This window comes from Chaetodon trifascialis, chromosome 10, assembly GCF_039877785.1.
Source record: "Chaetodon trifascialis isolate fChaTrf1 chromosome 10, fChaTrf1.hap1, whole genome shotgun sequence".
NCBI lineage: Eukaryota > Metazoa > Chordata > Actinopteri > Chaetodontiformes > Chaetodontidae > Chaetodon > Chaetodon trifascialis.
The window spans coordinates 18,641,888-18,661,162 of record NC_092065.1 but is presented as its reverse complement, the minus strand read 5'-3'; the positions used below and the strand labels follow the sequence as shown (position 1 = coordinate 18,661,162).

The window sequence follows — 19,275 nt, the reverse complement described above, 5'->3', positions numbered from 1 at the left end:
TAGCGGGATTAACAGGAAAGTAAAGAAAAATCTTATTGCATGAATTCAAGAGCACATCTAAGTTCAGAACTACGGGAGGGGAACAGAACGAGAGGATGAAGGAAAGGAAAAACAACAAGAAGACAAGCAGAAACTCACCATCTATATCACGGTGACTGATGGTAACCATGGAGATTGATTTGGTGAGGGTTTGGTGATGGAACATGGGTGAACAGCTGGTGGTCACGGACAGGACCTGATGGGATGTCTGAAAAACACACAAGGGGAAAATCATGTTATTGATGGGAATGTAGAGTTGACTTTCCTGGGAAGGGCAGGTCCATCACACACACCTGGCTGTCAATGCTGCTCCCATCTCCTTCCTGCTCCTCCTCGGTGAGGGAGACCAGGGAGCCTCTCTCCTGGCTCTCCAGACGTAGACTCCTCCCAGCAGTCCTCTCCCTCTGATCGCTGAAGCTGGGACACTGAACCTGGACGGCTCCCTTCTCCACCTCCAGACCCTCCAGACTGTAGCTGGGTGCAAGAAGGCAACACAAACATAGAAATGTATCCCATAATGTCCTTTTACATGCTGTTGTGCTGTGAAAAATGACTATTCTACATCTGTGAGTGGGTTTTTAGATCGCAATTAAAGATTTCAGTGAGCTCTGACCTTGAATTTAAACATTCCTTTGGAGGAAACCATCAGAAAAACAGACTATTATTATTGTCCTACACGGTTTACCTTCTGTTGTCTATTTGCTCCTGATCAGGTCGACGCAAGTTGGATGGACACCAACTCATACTGAAGAAATGGACAGACAGAGGGATGAAGGATGGATGACGGTAGATGTGAAAACATGGAAAAGAAAGAGAGATGTGGGAGAGAGAGATGATTAGATGGTTTAATCGTTGAGTGAGACAGAGGAGATGGATTAATGATGACGGTATTATGGTGACAGAAATGTGCGTAAACTATTAATGACTGTGTTTACTGAGGCCTTGGCACGATGTGTGACTCACGACAGATCGCAGGGTTGTGTTGTAGAAGTGTGTACGCTTGTTTAAGTTCATTTCATGTTGTCATCATAATGCTTACATAACACAAAATGAGTCAGCTCTAATTCCACTGGGCATCTGTCGATGATGAAATCATCAGCTACATGTAAAAAAAAACACTCCCAGTCACCAGTCACTGCCCTGAGACCCTCAACACAGCGGACGAACACACTGTGGTGGTCACACTGTGTGAACATGACTGCTTGACTACTAAACTCCATTCAACAATGCACCTGTCTGACTTTTTCACTGCTTTTCACACAGCCGGAAAGTTTTGCAGAGATTAGAGTTGTTAAGAACCTGGAGTGGTGAGCACATCCCGGATGAAACACCCATGTGCAGACTTTCAACTCCTCTGACAGCTTATCAGGAAAGAAAGAGGGGAGGCAGGATCTGCTTCTACCTCAGCAAAGGTTGCTGTGCAGATTGTTATTCACCAGGGCAGACCTCCTCATTTATTATGGTCGGTGTTTACGTCCCACCAGATAATTGGTGGAGCGCAATCATCCACAGTCGCTGCTCATTGCTCTTTGGGTCTTAACCAGAGCAACCTCTGACACAAACTGCCAAAATGCAGACAACACAGTGAGTGTCCCACCAGGCATAAGAACACACTGCCACACCATATAAAAGGACATTTATCACTCTGCCCCCATGCAGTTTTGGCACTTTATAATGGCTGACTGGTTTGTCTCCTCCAGATCTGCAGGCAAAAGCTAAAATTTGCTGAGCCTGTGGTCAAGACTGAGAGGACATCCTACCTCTGTGAGGAGGCAAAGCTGGAATGACTGCATGCTTGACTGCACTGATTGGACAGTTTTTGAGGCTGCAGCTACAGAGCTGGATGAACTGAATGACAATATGACATCCTATATCTGCTTTTGTGAGGACAGAGTGGGTGTCCAACATAGACATAATCATCAGAAAGGCCCAGCAGAGGATGCACCAGCTCAAGAAGTTCAACCTGCTGATCCGGTGCTACACTGCAATAATCCCATCTGTTCTCTGGTCATCCATCACTGTCTGGTTTGGATCGGCCACCAAACGGGGAAAAAAAACAGACTGTCAGGACTGCAGAGAAAATCAGAGGTGCCAACCCGCCCTACATTCAAGACTGCAGACCCATCACACCCTGAACACAACCTGTTTCAACTCCTCTCCTCTGGTCGACACCACCGAGCTCTGTACGCCAAAAGAGCCAGGTCAAGATAAAAGCTTCCTCCTCTCCTTAATTCCTCCTGTTGTCAGTGTCGTAAACGTATTGCTCTAATCAGTGAGAGAGGATGCTGCTCCCCAGCTGCTGAGGAGTTGATAAACTGGACCTGACACACATCACTGCTCCACATTAGACTGATTCAAAGAGGATTTTTCCATCTCCACCCTCACTCCAGCTCCCTCTGTTCTACCAGATGGTGTGGACCTACTTCTTTTATTCCACAAATGAGTTTTCCATTGGATACCATGCATGGCACTGAGAGTGTGTTTGTGTGCGTGTGTGTGTGTGTGTGTGTGTGTGTGTGTGTGTGTGTGTGTGTGTGTGTGTGTGTGTGTGTGTGTGTCTAGACTGTCATGTGAGCAGGCTGAGGCTGGAAAGATGACTGAATCACTGCACGCCAGTCGTTAATGACAAGAATGCTAAACTGCACCCAGCCGCCTGATGTGACTGCTCTGAAGGAGAACAGTGATATTGTGAATATGCTTTGAGAGCTTCACATGCTGTTCATCGTTACACACACAGAGGGTCTCAGAACGCCATCAGAACATTTCTACATTCTTGTCTTTTAGACAGTGTTTCCATCACGTGTCGGAACTGCTCCGGTCATTAGTGACTAATGTGAGCCTGAAAGAACTTCCTGACTTCAGAGCTGAATTACTGGCTGTCTGGTGAGGAAAGGCCTGGACAGTGACTCACTGACATATCAGTGTCTTCTATGACCCGCCCGTTGGCCTACACACACAGCATAAGGCAGTAAAAAGAGAAAGAGTGTGTGCATAGAAAGTCACAAAAGGGATGTGGGTATGAAGCAGGTGATGGATGAGAGGTGTACCTTCTCCTGTGGAGGGGGGGTTTGGCTCTCTTCGCCTCTCCTGACAGGCTCTTCAATGAGCTGAAAGAAGAGACAGATGAACCGTGAGTGGAAAGACTGGGACAAAAGAAAGGCAATGAGGTAATGTTAAAGCCGGCGTCAGAGTCAGTCAGCTAAAACTCTCTTTAGATTCTCAGAACTCAACCTAACAGGTAACGCCGGTATCACCTCAAAACCTCTTCCACTGCCCCAATAATAATGAAAAGTGTCATGCTGGCATGGAGGTGACAGGATGCAGCGTGGAGCTTCATAACAGAGAGCAGAAAAATGTCCAGAATAAATCTTTCAAACTGTCTGTCCGCAGCAATTAAAGTGCTGCAAAGAGTTTGTACAGACGTAAGTAGTGTTTAGTGTTTGAAAAGTGTCTCATGTTCATATGCTGATCTGAAGTGTTATATCTCTGTTGTCTGTGGGTATGACACTGGTGTTCCACTGACAGCTGATTGTTAGCTTTTTCAAAGCTGCTAGCTCACACCTTGATATTCAGGTAGCTAAGCTAGTCAGTTTAGCACAAAGTGACAAAATATGTCATGTATGAGCTCAATATGAGCATGTTTTTGGTCTGTGGGAGGAAGCCGAAGAGAACCCACGCATGCACGGGAAGAACATGCAAACTTCACACAGAAAAGCCCTGCCCGAACAGGGGATCAAACCAGCAACCTTCTTGCTGTGAGGCACGCGCACTACCCGCTGCTCTACCGTGCCGACCGGTTGCAGAATATCTCCTCCTTCAAATGCATATTCATAAAGGAGAGAGGTGCATTTCAGTGAAGACACACACACACACACACACACAAACACACACACACACACACACACACACACACACACACACACACACACACACACACACACACACACACACACACACACACACACAGAGAGGAGAGCTCAGCTGGCTGATGGCAAACAGATGGCTGGCGCTCCGGTCTGATAAATAGCACAGGCACAAAGGCCTCAGAACATCACGATCTGAGTGTTTAATACAGAAGACAAGCTGGCTGTAATGTAAATGTGTAATGTCCTGTGTGTGCCAGGAAGAGCAGACTCCGGCACGACCAACGGAAAGTCGTGTCCTTCACAAGACGAACACGGCAAAAGTGTATTCCTTCCAAAATAAAAGCTGGATAAAGGCTCACACATCTTATTATGATGATGGATGTGAACAGATGAAAATGGTTTCAGAATGATAGAAAACATGAGAGCTGGAGAGACAGAGAGATCAGATAAATAGCTGTAGCTACACACACACACACACACACACACACGCACACACACACACACACACACACACACACACACACACACACACACACACACACACACACACACACACACACACACACACACACACACACACACGCACGCACACACACACCGAAAACAACCCACAGCTGTTCAGACAGCTCTGAGGTTCCCTCACCCTCAGTCTCAGTCTCTCTGGGACTAGATGGTCCTTTGAAGACTAACCAGTCCTATGAGGTGCTCTACATTTGACATGAGGACTAGATTAACTCCCGGTACCTGCGCTGCATGATGTCACCATCAGCCGCGGCGTTGTTCCTGCCCGGCTCCCAGCTGTGACGACGGAACGGAGACAAGGAACGGATGGAGGCTCGCAAGATGGCAGAGGAGACAGGATTTTCAGGAAGCTGGTCTTTTTTCTCTTCTTCCTCTCCTCCTCCTTCGGTCTCTCCTCCTCCTGGGATTCAGAAGAACACAAAACTATTAAACATCGCGACTTCTTCTTTTTGAGGCATGTGTGCCTTTATCAGACAGTGACAGCAGAGAGTTGACAGGAAATGAAGGTGGGGAGAAACGGGGAGCGAGATGCACCAAACAGGAACAAACCATGTGCTTTACCTCTGTCCTCTGTTTCTGACTTCCAGGACAGTCTGGAGCTATGAGGGGCCGCAGCTTCAGATGACGAAGCCCCCTCACTTGGAATCAATGCATCATCTGTGGAGGACCAGGAGACACGAACCCCTCTGTCCCTGTGTCCAACACAGGGGGGAGGATCTAGCGGCTAGAAAACAGAAGAGGACATGCATTTTTAGCAGTGAAGGCTCTGCTGCAGCTGAAAAGCATTTTTTCTCAATGAATCAATGGGTGAGGACACAAACAATCCTCATATTTCTAAAATTCCCAAAATACTTGCGACAAATTTGGTCCAAGTTTCAGCAAACACCAAAGCCCTCATCCTAATCTAACCGTGGACGGGAGTGGAGCTCAGAAAAAGCCTTTTCTGCATTTTTCTGATCTTTCTATCCCTGTGGGGACATTTGGTTTTCATAGAACTCAAGTACTCCACAGGAACACTTATATTCCAACACTCCCACCCCGACAATACCTCTTATTGTTGTCCAAATCCCATAATTTGCTTCAGAAGTTGAGCATTGGAGTCAGATTTGAATACAATTTCAAAGGAGCCTGTAAGACAAGGTTTTGGGCGAAACAGCAGCCAAGTTCAGCCTGGCCACATGGCGTCTCTGGAGGTGCAAGATTATGAGAAAACTCAGTGGAAAAGGCCTCTTCCAGAACAACTGAGTCACACATTGATCACACTCTGAGCTTCTTTGGCTTTTCTGGTGCTGTTAAACACAACGTTTCTCTGAAATGTCACGCAAAATGTGTCAGGCTTAACGGCGCAGAGCAGAAGCTCTCGTGAATGGAAAAATGTTCAATATCAATATTATTACAACTATTAATCGTTCATCTAGTGTCAGGACTATGTGGTCTTGCACTCTTTGGTTCCACATATCATGCTTGTTATTAAGAGTTTTTCATATGACGTCTGGAGACCGAATGTGCTATCTGATGTAACAGGAGCAGGTATTCCTAGTTTACCTAGTTTCACTTCTAAATGATGACTCAGTAACTTATGTGACCACATCTCAGAGGAGACGTACTTTTAGGTCAGACAGCCAGCAGAAAGTTATTAGGATTAAGGTGGGGACCTCCTCAGATTTCCCAATGGATTGTGTCATTATTAGACATCATCTCTCTGAACTCTCTGCAGCTCGACCCAACAGTAATACGGCAGTTTGACATTTATCACTGATGTTTCATTAACACTTTTGCCTCCGCAAAGGAGGTTATGTTTTCAATTTGGTTTGAGCATCTCTTTGCCAAATCCGATTTTCATGAAACTTGGTGGCAGAGTGCCGCATCGGCCAGCCCGTTAAATTTTGGAGCGGATCAGAATCACGGTGCAGATACACAATTTAATTTTCACTTCTGTAAACATCGCGTGATCGAGCATTTGGCCCCTGGCAGAATAAATGCCATACATCCTAAAATCCAGCAGATGCTAGTAAAGTTCAGAAGTGACACCGCCACCAATTATAGAAATACGATGACTCCATGTCGCTATTCATATTCACAGGTGGCAGTAATCTTCTGGTAGCTGACACGATGCTCAAACTTCATGCAGAAAGCTGCCGTTATGGCTCTCGTAGAGCAATTGGGGACACCGGTGTCATGGGAGAACGGGTACAACTGGAACATCGCCACAATTGGAACAATGTTTTTTTCTCAAAATAGGGAGGATTTAGAGACATGTGCACATGTATCATGCAACTAATTATACTGTTACTCACATCCAAATGGACACGGCCTGCAATAAACTCCCTCAGAGATATTAAAGACAAATGTTCAAACTCAATAACAATATTGACCGTGAAGTGAAGGGCACTCTGCTTGTATACTATGTTGAACTGATCCATGTCCTGCATTACAGATGCACTGTATGCAACAGCTGATGATTTGCTGTCATACTCAATCTAACCTCCAGCACTGAAAACTAAAAACTGGATCACAAAAGAGGGCCCAGCATCCCTGCAGTTGTGTGGAGCAGCCATTCCACTGGTTTTCCTCTGGTTCCTGCCAAGCTGCAGAGGGGAAAGTGCTTCCCAGTCTGTTGCGTAACACTTTCAGCAGAGGTCTTCCCATCCTGGATAATTTTAGAAAAGCGCAAAGGCAGAAAGCTGCAGCAGCACTGTTATTTCTGACCCTGACATAAACAAAGTACGTCCTGAATGTCAGCTGCAGCGCTGACGTAAAACCCATCGGACACCAGAGTTTATGTACAGTACCACCAGAGGCTATGAGCAGATGGAAAGCTGACGGCAAGCTCTTTACCACGAGCAAACAGATGAACATACGTGTGACAGGGTGCGTCTTTTAGGGGGTTTCGTACCTTTTTAAAGACACTGTCATCCAGTTCAGCACTGGCTTTCAGACTGTCTTTGTCTGTGTGCAACAAACACATGGACACACACTCCTCTCTGTCTGGATGGACGTCTGGAAAGAAAAAGAGGAGGAGGGATAAGTGGGAGGAGGAGACAAAAACACCTGGGTCAGTGATTGAGGGAAGTGTATCATTTTTTCGCTTGCTGAGTGAAAGATTTAACGTCTTGTACTTCAACAGAATTTGTGGTGCCATGTCTGAGTGGGATATTGCACTGCTGGTTGCAATCCACCGAGACAGGAAGTTGACCTCATATCACCCAAACCACAGAAGAGAGTGTGTATGCGAGACAGTCAGCAGGCTGCTGAACATAATTACATCTGTTACTTCACTGCTGTGCTGCTTACATCACTGCAACCGTGCAGCTACATAATAAACACACGAAACCACTGAGGTTGATAATCAGGGTCCAAACTTTGCATCTAAAAATGAAAATGTCGTTAATGCGTCTGTTTAGGTCTGACCATGAGCTAAAATATCATTGTGGCTTCAATGTAAGCTCGGTTTATTCTCTAACAAATGGACAAATGGTGCCTAAATGTAACCTTCTAACGTTTTGACAGCTGCATACATCAGTGTTTAACTGTGCTCACAGAAAACCACAGAAAAACCCCAAAGCAGCGTATTGGGACACCTCAGACATAACTACTGTCAACAGCTTAACCATCGTGCCATGAGAATTTCAACTGTGGTGAAAATATAACAAAGATAATCCAATGACACACTATAGGTTCAGTGCAGAGGCTGGTTGACTAGTCAGTGAACAATAAGCTAATTGGTTTGTCAGTTTTGTAAAAACAGGGTCTAAATTTGTGCAGCTTGCAGCTTGTCTACTTCAGTGACACATACACCGATAGGAAATTTGTGGTTTGCCACTTTTTGAACCCCCGTCCATTTTTTTTAATTTCACACGTTCAGATATGTGCACAATTTTTTTCACATGCACACAAAAGGTGATCTACAACTGCAGGCTGAGGAATTATTTCACCATTTCACAAGCTCAAAGTATTAATGACCCTTCTTTGCTTTCATAGACCTCCTTTCATCGATTCGTGCCTTGTAACCTCCATGGTCTGTTGTAGGTGAATTTGGTGCCAGACAGGTGGCATTATGCCACTGAGGGACTGTGAATAAGCAAGTAAGTAAAGCTTTCTTCATATACAAAATGTTACAAAATGCTAATGCTACGAAAAACACCAAATTTAGACAATTCTGAAATTAATTTAGCATTTATTTCAGTGTTTTTCTGTGACGGATAATGATGTGGTAAACTCATACCGCATCTAGACTGGCCAAAGCTATATGCTGATGCGCTGAGACCGACTGCACGTGCCTGATCATTCTCAGTGTACACTGTTGTACGTACGACAACAGAGAAAATCTCTTGACGACAATCTGATTTCATGCGATCTCTTACAGCTTTAATGTCATCACTATACTGTTTCTGCTCGCGTGTGGTTGGACAGGTTGAGACCATCCATCTCCATTCCCTCCTGATTCTATGAAATGTAATTCGGCAAATCTTTATGTGCCATCTCTCTGGGCTCAGTGTAATCATATTAGACTGGAAAGACCGATACATGCATGCACACACACACACGCAGACTGTGTTGCATGTTTGATTGTATCTACACAGAGATTCTGTATTACTGTAAAGCTGCTGCGAGCTAATGCTAAGAAGCTATCATTGATCAAAGATTAGGCTATAGAGAGGTTTTAGGTGGTAATATAACATCTTCTGTTAAAAAGAATGAGGAGGGACTCTCACTCTGCATGCATGGTGCAGAGGAGGGGGAGAGACGCTGGTTGTGAGAGGAGCTGCTGATTCTTGTCTGTCTTGTCTAAGTTTGTTTTTCACTGTGTGAGAAAATGCAGGTGTGGTGTGAGAGCATATGAAGTTTTTTCCCTCGTCTCATTTTATGAATTCATTAATATTCTGTGGACGGGAGGGGAGGCTTTGCTGGGCCGGATGTGTCCAGTGGGCTGCTAGCTGATGATCACTGGAGCAGAGATTTCTAAGACAGCCTATGATGAAGGTGCACGGAGAAGGGAAGCAGTCTGAAGAGGTCAAAACTGCAGCAAAGATCATAAACTTGTGATAGCTTGTGGTCCTGATCAGATTGTCACTGTGGACGATCCACAGATCACTTGGACTGAGCGCAGTTTAGTTTTGATTCTGGACAGAGACACAGGGACATACTCTGGACTGAGCCTGTTGGTCTGTTGTCTTTGACATCCACTAAATATAATGTTGCAATGTCAACAATATGCTTAATGCAATAGAATGCTCAGCTATTCCAGCTAATCAATTATCTATTCATGTACTGATGACTTACTCAGTACATGCACGAGTGAATGAATCAATGGGTGTTTGTTCCCAGACTAATTAAGTTCCGTCTCAGCCAATGTTTGACTTTATGTCCATGTTCTGTTGGCAGAAATACTCTACTGGGACTCTTTTAGTAAACCTGTTACTGTACTGATAATAGTGACAGTATAATAATAATAGCAACAGTAATACTGTAGGTTTCAGATAGGACTAGTTCCCACACTTTGTTTGGCTGCATGCAGCCTTAAAATGCATCCAAGCTATTCACGGTCTGCGCGGCTGCATCACTGGGAGATCAGAGAATCAGCATGTTGAGCGACTCGTGAAGTGGCTCCACATGCGTGACTTCCCACACACGCCGAGATGACTATCACTGAACAAACAGGTGAAGCTCTGGCGTGTTTCGAAGCATGTTGTCCTCTTGCTCTCTTTTCATCCCAGTGGATTAAGAGTTTGACAGCTGTGGGTCTCACCTGTGCATGCTGTTACTGTGTTGGGTTCAGGGCAGGGCGGGACAGGGTAGAACACATCCCTCTCCCTCTGGATCTAAGGAGGACAACCAGGAAGAGAAGGAAGAATCATTTATCTGATTAACAGAACAGAACAGAGAATTAAAGTCGTTTAATTATTATATGATGCTGCAGGTTTCCAAAGAGTTTATTGCAGCAACAGAAGCTTCTTTATAGCGCGATCATGTTTTCTGCTGTGGAAGGAGCTCAAACTTTTCTGTGTATGGATGTTTGCAGTGTCACATCATGATTGAAATATGATGTCGTCACACCCACTGGCTCCGCACGTGACTGCCGAAACGCATTCCCGCCCACACAAGGAGTGTGTGCGTCTCATGTTTGAGCTATAGCGCCAGCATTATCAACATGGACTGGAGGAACTTCCACACTCTGCTGACCACACAACACACACACAGGTCACAAGCAGATGATTGTTCCACCCCTACAAGCAGACACAGCCAGTTCAGTGTAATGTCAGGGGGACGTAGGAGGGCCTCTCTACAAGACGTCTGTAATTCTGCATTGTACACACTCACTCACGCACACACATACACTGGACTCTCTGTTGTTCTGTAGTTTTATCCGGAGCAGACAGACACACACAAGCGATTCATATCTGAAAGAATATCCTGCAGCAGCAGCTGATTTGAATAGCTGAACATAATAAAGTTCTCAGTGTCCATCACCCAGCAGAAGGCAGCAGCAAGGGCCAGTTTCATCTCATCGCTTATGTAGTGATACATCGACGAGGTCATCTACAAACACACGCACAGTCACAGTAAATTCATTTAATGCTCATAACGTAGGCCAGCACTCACAACAGACTGCTTTATTTCATGTTTACACTTGAGTTAATAGAGTATAGTTCAATACAGTTTATCATAGTTGGGGCCAGATGCTTAAATATCTGTATAGATTCACGACCAAAACTGTGTGTGTGCACAAAGACAGAAATATGCATCTGCACGTACACGTGGTTCTGTTTTAGAAATTTCAATAATTGTGGAACTGGAGGCACGTGCACAAGCTTCATCTGCCATAAACGGACGCAGAAATGCCCTTGAAGATGTGTTTGCATATGAATACTCATTGGAGCTGTCAGTGAGAAGAACGGCAAAGGAAGAACTGTCATATCAGTGATTATGAGCACACAGTGGTGAGTCTATACCACTATACTACATATATATAATATATCTATACTCTCATAGCGCTCATATGGAAACAGACCTTATGAAGTGCTTCACAATTCAGGGCAAAACAAAAATACCATTAATATGAGGGACTAATTACTGGAAAGAAAATATTAAAAAAACAATAAAATAAATTCAGATCATAAATATTTTATGTATGTGGGAAATAGGCATATGCATGCCTTTTGTGCGTATGCATTGTTCAGGGTCTTTTTAAGGCACCATTTTCATATATTTGACCTTTTCTTGTCTCAACTTGGATTAGGTCATACTTGTCATTTTATTTCACATTGTAAACAAGTTAAGGACTGAGAGAGTAAAGTGAGACAAGCCAAAGCCTGGTTACAGTGCAGATGACGGCTGTGTGAAAACTAGAACAAAACACACCAGAGCTGTCCTCTGGTCCTGATGTTGCATAAATGGGAGCGCTTCGATATGAACAACCTGACGTGTTCGAAGCATTGGATTTTAAAGTCACCCCACTGGTCTGTTGTGTAACTCCTGTAGGCCGAGCCATCACAGCAACCTCATATTTAGTTCTGTGATTGTTCATCACTGAAGCCAATGACTCCTTTGTCCCCTCGTCCACTTGTCTCAATGGGTCCATTATAACGGCTCCATGACGCCTGCTCTGTCTATTATCAACATCCTGTAGAAATGAGAGATCTGCACAAAAGAGCGACTCTCCAGCACGCAGGGGACAACAGGCAGAATTGATCAATCTGCACATGCTGGACGGACGTCTGAGTGAAGACGTCTCATTTTAATCCTCCGTAAGTTCATTAATGGAAAGCCGTGGAGAGAGAGAGGAAAATGACAGCTACAGTCGCACGGCTTGAACTGAACACAAAACAGCAAATAACTGATTTATCATTGATATGAAGATTGCGCAGCCTCTTGTGACACCAAGGAGGGCAAATATTAATGCAATAATCTGGTCAGAGTGCACTACCTATGAACATCTGAATAATGTATTTGAATGCAGTTACACCTCGACTACATGCGACCCAGCTGAAATATGCAGGGTGTTTCCCGGCTGACATTTAGTGGATCTCTGACATGACACACGCAGCTGTGAGGTACACAGAGGTCATGTCTGGACTTGGAGCAGTAATCTTTTAGGCTGGGAGCTTCAAATCAAGCCAGGCACAGCAGGACCTGCCAGAACCAAAGGCGCGTACAGGAGAGCGGTGCTGATTGAGAGCAGAGATAGAGCATCAGGGCTTTCTTACTGACTCACTTGTTAGAGACACGTGAGGGAGCTCGAGCAAGGAAGGCCCAAGCAACGACTGGTGTGGGCACTGGACAACCAGCACAGTGTGTGAGAAACCATCCCATCAAAAGACCTCATATGGAGACCTGATTCAGAATTGCACTAAAGCACTAGCACTTTATATTAAAGTACATATATTATTTATTAGCATGCATATTAATGGGGTATTGACTCTTTATTGGTAATTATAAAGCACTTATTTGGGCCTTGACTATTCTGTAAAACAATACTGACTTCAACAAATTATGTAAATCTGCAGCAGAACCAAAAGCCAAAAACATGAGTCACGACCTTTTTGCAGCTCAGGCAGCTCGTACAGGTGGTGCCTCGCTCTGGCACGTCCAATGAGACGCCGTCCAAACCCTCACATCTACAGTCAGACACGAGAGACCTCAGTAACATGTGGGCCGCAGAGTTCAGAGAGCAGGAATAAACAGCATGATGACATCTTCCACATGGAGAGAGGATGTGAGCGGCGTGGGAAGAGAACACGAAGAACACCACCACAGCACCAACTCTACACTGCTGGACTGGGTGTGTCCCACTGTCTGTCTCCGTCTGTATGTCTCAATCTATACATCTGTGACTGTATATCATCTCTGTCTATATATCATCTGTCTGTGCGTCATCTCAGTCTATACATCATCTCTGTCCAACGTGCTCCAGAGAGTAAATCACACGTGAATCAACTACAACTTCTTCACACACAGCAGATCTGCGATCAGTCTAGGAGCAACAGCTTTCCAGCATCAGGTGTTCTTCTTTGAATCTATTAATTATGACATATTCGACAGCTGTGCGTCACAAGGAGCTGTCACTGCTTCGGGATGAGGAAGAGACACGAGGGAGGGAAGCAGAGGAGCCACGTTCGGAAAGGACACACCGTCTCCATGGCAACATTGTACTTCCTGTTTGCATCACCCAGTGTCTGACAGAAATTGTAGTTCTAAAACTCAGAAAAAGGAGTGACAAAATCCATGATGATAAGCTTTTGTGTTTGTTTTGCAGCATATTTCAGACCACCAACAGTCTGCTCTATCACTCAAATACAGATACCTGTGCTGTGCTGAACACCTGTGAACACACAGGCGACAAACACGTATGTTTCATTTAAGTCTGTCTTCATTAAAACTGTTCTAAAACTTCTACAGTACAGTGCTGCTGACATACTAACTGACATTTCTGAGTAGCCTAACTTATTCTGAAAGTAAAAACATAAGACATGGCTGACTGGGACATGGAGTGACTCAAAGGTCCACATGGTTTAATGAATGCCTCAGTATTTGTTACAGAACGCACAAATTCAAAGTATACTGACATCCTGCAAGACATCACCGTCAAATCTGACCTGTGGATCTGCAGATAAAATGACTTTTTAGCAATAAAATACAAACAAAAGCCCACTGGATTCAGGGCTGGATTGTAAAAATATTCCATCATTAAAATTTTGCAAAGTCACACACCCTCCTACCTTAATCAACACCACATCCACAGTCCTCTCTCCTTTGGCACAGAAGCTGTACCTCCGCCTGTGTCTCTCATACATGTTGCTGTCTGCAGCCGAGGAGCTTTGCGTTAACACACGCACTGCGAATCAACCATTCTGTAAAAAATCCTCAGCCGTCTCTCCTTCCTCTCTTCACTGCGACGCAGTCAGAAAAACAAATAACGTGAGCGGCCGAGGGTGGAGTACCCAGGGAAAAAAAAAAGGGATCCAACTGGCAGTTTCCAGCGCGGCAGGCTGCTGATTTTCTTGCCATCAAAAGAAAAGAAAAGAAAAAAAAAACCTCCACATATCAACTGAAACTAAACATTCTTGGACCGCTAATTGGCTAAAAGAAGACAGAAACGTGTTGCAACAACACTTCAATTCACTGTCACAGATTTCCAATCAAACCCAAATGAAAACTCAAGTGCTGTTTGTGATATTAAAGCAAAATGAAGTGCTGCATGTCCACAGTCTGATGTGTAATCCAGTGAAGTCTACGAATCTGGTGTTCCTTCTCGGTGCACTTTGGGTTGGAAAATGAGCCTCTCTGCCCACATCTGTTCATAACAGCGGCCCCTCCCTCCATCCCTCCTTCCCACTCTCTCTTCCTTTTTCCTTCAGTCTCTCTCTCTCTTTCACACACACATGCACGCAAACACACACACCACCCATCACATCTGTCCTTCACTTTGAAACAAACTCCCTCTCATCCATTTGCTACCTCACAGGACAGGAACAATGGAGCTGAGGACTTTTTATCTGCTACAACAGACACAGAGAAGTGAAGGAGTCTGCAGCCGGATGAGATGAGGAGTTACTCTGCTACTGTGTTTCGTTGAAAAAAGAGAAGAAACAGCCACCACAGATGCATGGAGGTATTTATGATGTTCTTCGAACAGAGGTATGTTAATTACATGTGCTTCATTTATACTCTGTTACACCCATATGCATAACCAAAGCAAAGGCGGTTCATCTGTGCTGGAGTCTATTTCCTCTTCCCTTCACATTTTTGAAACATGCATGCATATTTTCATTTAAACAAACAGCTGCTTTGCAACCAGTGATGCAACCTGCAGGCAGTTCAGAAAAGACTGTGCATGTGCTTTAAAACTCAGCTGCTCAGTCCTCACTGTCTTTATCGACAGCCTTATCACACCGTCACTGTGTGTCTGCGAGGAATCACCCTCTGGTGTGTTGTAGGACGTTTTTGGTGGGGGGGGCAACAGAATGGTTATTGGAAGTTATGTATGTGTGCCTGTATGTCGACAAATACATGTACATGAATGGATGGAGGAGAGTGTGGTCAGGGATGAGAGAGCCAAGCTGATGGGACATTCTGAGTCTTAGACAAGTCAAAACATGTCCTGACACTGTTTTCCTGGGTTTTGTCATCTCTGTGCTCTTCTTATTTCCATTTGGGCTGAATATTTTTGAGATACGGCACTACAAATCCCATCATGCATTGGGTGTTGCAGGATAAGTCATTAGAGTCTAGCTATGGGCGAAAAACCTGAGCCCTGCTTTTAGTTAGTCTGTTTCTTTACATTTTGGACCACAGAAAGTTCTGCTGCATGAACCCACGAGGGGCCAAACGACAACCACTGTGAAAAGCTCCAAATGGAGGCAGATCTAAAGTGATATGAGTCATTTTTAAATCAATTTTACGCTGGCTAAGGGACAGACATCTGACTGTGACGTCTTAATAAACATCAGAGAAGTTACACTGATTCCAGGTCTGGATAAGAGAGCCGTGTGCCGGTGCAGCAGCTCTTTGCTCGGCTGAGCAGACTGATCTTTGTCTGGCTGACAGTCAGACAAAGACGAGCGTGCATCCTGCAGGGAGTTCAATTTCATGATCTGATCATTCATGGACAAACTGGCTCTCTGTGTGTTTCACAACAGTTTTAAAGGTTATGTAACCTCTTTATAAAACGACTGCTTGTCTTTTGTTTTCTTTAAACTGCACCTGCTCTGTTCTAAACTGCTCTTGCTGTGACTTTACCTGCTGACTGCTGCAGCAGGTGTAAATCTGCTGGAGCTCTACTGTAGAGCTCCATCAGCAGCATCCATTCACAACCAGCTGTTAGAATCTACAGCTGGTTGTGAATTCAGGTACATTTTGAGTAAATGCACATTTAAATTTCCATTTTATTGCTCTACACTTATCAATTCAAACAATCTGTAACGATCTCTAAAATGCTCTCATTCAAGTCATTCTTCGTAAAATCTAAGTGTAAAACGCTGTTATTCCCTGACTGGAACAGTGCATGAACTTACATCCAATAAGTGGAAACAGTCAGCAGCACACAAACAGAGCAATAACCATGGTAACAGCTGTACACCATCCAGCTGTGACGCAGAGAGAGAGGGAGAGAGAGTGGGGGGGGGCAGAAAGAGAGAGAGAGAGAAGGAGAGGGAGGGAGGGGGAGAAAGAGGGAGGGAGGGAGGGAGGGAGGGAGAGAGGGAGAGAAAGAGAGAGAGAGAGAGAGAGAGACACGCACATCTGGAAGTAGTTATTCCTGCTCTAGCCACAAGGAGGCAGCAAAAAGCAGACCCTCTGTCTGAGTGCTGGTCATGTGATTGCAGTTACATGAGGTTCATGTGTCCCAGCCTGAGCTGCAGTGTTCCAGCATTGTTACCGGTGTCATTTTGTTCTAACTCACTCGCGTTTTCACACTTCGCTCTTAAACTTCAGATATTGTGGCTCCTAATTATTTAGGTTTTATTAGTCTGTTACTCGCTCTGCTTCCCCATCATGATGACTCGCCATGTCTTTCCAGATCCAGTCGGTCCTCCTGCCCTGCAGTAAACCTTTTCCCTGCTGTTTCCACCACTTGACCTTTCCCGCCTACTTGCTCACCTGCTTCCCATTTCCCTGATCAGCCCAGTTGTGTATACTGGTTGACTCCACCAATTTGTCTGGGTTGCCTCTGCCATAGCTTTCTTGCTTTGTTTGTTCTATCTGCCTGATCCTGCCTGCCTGAACCCCTCTCTGTTTCTCAGAGTGATGATTCTTCCCCTGGCCCCTATCCGCTTGAACTTGTCTTTTTTTTTCCAGGACTACTGTACTGGATTTGACCCTTGGCGGTTTTTGGAATAAAGCTAACAAGTAAAGGCTAATGACCAGACGTTCCTTTGCAACCGTCCATCGAACGGCTGAGGACACTTCTGGCCTCCCCGTTGTCCATGCATTTCTGATTATGGACGCCTCAAAGGGTATTATTCTGTTTATACCATGCACCCTTGAGAATGAAAAAAAAGAACTAGTCATTTCTATTTTCATGCATTTTGTTAGCAAGATCGTTTTCGTCCGCTCTTTGGCTCAGCTCAAACGCATCCAGCTGACTAACAGTAAATATAATTTGACGATTTTCACAAACACATGATGCTGTGTGCACTGTTGGCTGCAGCCTGAAGTCGAGAGTTGAACAGCAAGTGGGATGTGAGATGATGTCCTATGTGACACAGAGTATCAGCAAGTTCAGAGGAGCTGTGTGCTTCTTACAGCTCGTGTGTCTTCTTGTATTCATCCAGAAACAGCCGCAATATCTCTCTCACTCTTCCAAGCTAGCAGGCTCCATATACAACGACATTTCAAGGTCCTGAAACACTTGATTCAAACCACGACAGAAACAAAATAAAAATCATCAAACGCGTCTTGATTCGTCTTTCACAACAATCACCATCAACTCTAGTTTGGGTGAAATAAACTAATTCACAGGATCAGGAAAGAAACAAGAGAGAGGGCGGACATCAGAGTTACACGTATATACTGGAACTAAACCTTAAAGACTCAATGGAGACTGATATTCTGACTGATGTTCAAACTGTGTAAATACAACCTGACAATGGGCTGAGCAGAGGAAGACAAATTATGAACACGAATATGATTAAATGTGTCGGCTATCTGACATGTTAGCATAACAAGTGTAGCTTCTTCCTCACACACCTTATTGCTTGTGGACCTGTTGATCCAAACACTGACGGTCCAGATTCACGACCATTACATCAGTGAGTGATGTCTCTTCCTTCTCAGCCCATCTTTAGTGGAGCAGACAGCATATTACCCAGACTACAGGTAATATCAGCCTGGTGGATTTATTGGAACAGCTATGTTTAGTATGTTGTGCTTAACCTATAAAGAATGAAAGTGAGAGTTAGCCGAGGTTCACGAAGAGATTCACATTAGAGCTGAAGCTTCGCAACCGGATCCAGAAGGGAACCACTGAAACTCAACCCTAGTTGGAGCATCTCCCTTTAATAATACAAGACACGGTTTCAAATTGCTAAAGTCATTTTTAGATATGTAGCATGATGTAATAATATCTGAACTTTAAAAAAAAAAATAGATGTTATATTATTAGATTACATGCACCCTTAAATCAAAGTTATCAAAGCTATTAGGCTGCTAATGGTTGGCAGATACTGAATAATTCCACCTTAAATGCAGCCAACCAGAAGTGAATTACACTTCTGAATCAAATACACGGCTTGAAATGATTTGTTTAAGTCTTAAACATGAGATTATTTGACAGTCTTGTCTACACTGTTAGTACTTTTTGTGCTCTCTTTTGTGTAATTACTTAACTTCTTTTACACTGTGTAACTGTCGCTAGCTTGCGCTTTATTGGTTGTGCTACTTTGGGAACTTTACTGTGTTACTCGCACTTTGCTGTGGCTTTGTATCATTTACGAAAGCATTTTAGGAAAGATCGTTTGAGAATAAAGTCGTCTCTTACTTTACGTCTGTCATCTCTGCTGCAGTTTCCTGTGTATGTATCCCTCCCTGTGCCTTCCTCCCCTCCCTGTCTTTGACATTACATCATGCAGCTCTACCAAAACAAGACATGCTGAGGTAATCAGGTCCCCTACACACACACACACACACACACACACACACACACACACACACACACACACACACACACACACACACACACACACACACACACACACACACACACACACACACACACAGAAAGGTCCAGGCCTTCAGGTTCCCATATCTCCCACTGTGACCTGCTGCTCCAGGAGACCAACTACTGCGTCATGAGGAAACACTGAAAAAGAATTTATTCGGCATCAGAGGTGACCTTGGCCTCGTCTGGTCC

At 44.5% G+C, this 19,275-nt stretch overlaps 1 protein-coding gene across 4 annotated transcripts in view; it reads right to left on the bottom strand.

Moving 5' to 3' along the window:
* Positions 1–19,275, bottom strand: part of LOC139337614 (A-kinase anchor protein 13-like) — a 45,825-nt gene that overhangs the window by 19,948 nt on the left and 6,602 nt on the right. For 3 of the 4 annotated variants that reach the window (XM_070972291.1, XM_070972292.1, XM_070972293.1), the window contains exons 3-10: positions 10,177–10,249; positions 7,324–7,427; positions 4,989–5,151; positions 4,650–4,827; positions 3,087–3,146; positions 725–784; positions 333–513; positions 139–247 (exon numbers count right to left, since the gene is read on the bottom strand). In XM_070972291.1, coding sequence (XP_070828392.1) covers positions 139–247; positions 333–513; positions 725–784; positions 3,087–3,146; positions 4,650–4,827; positions 4,989–5,151; positions 7,324–7,427; positions 10,177–10,249 — 928 coding nt within the window. The remainder of the gene's footprint in view (positions 1–138; positions 248–332; positions 514–724; positions 785–3,086; positions 3,147–4,649; positions 4,828–4,988; positions 5,152–7,323; positions 7,428–10,176; positions 10,250–19,275) is intronic. The other variant, XM_070972294.1, reaches the window with a different exon arrangement.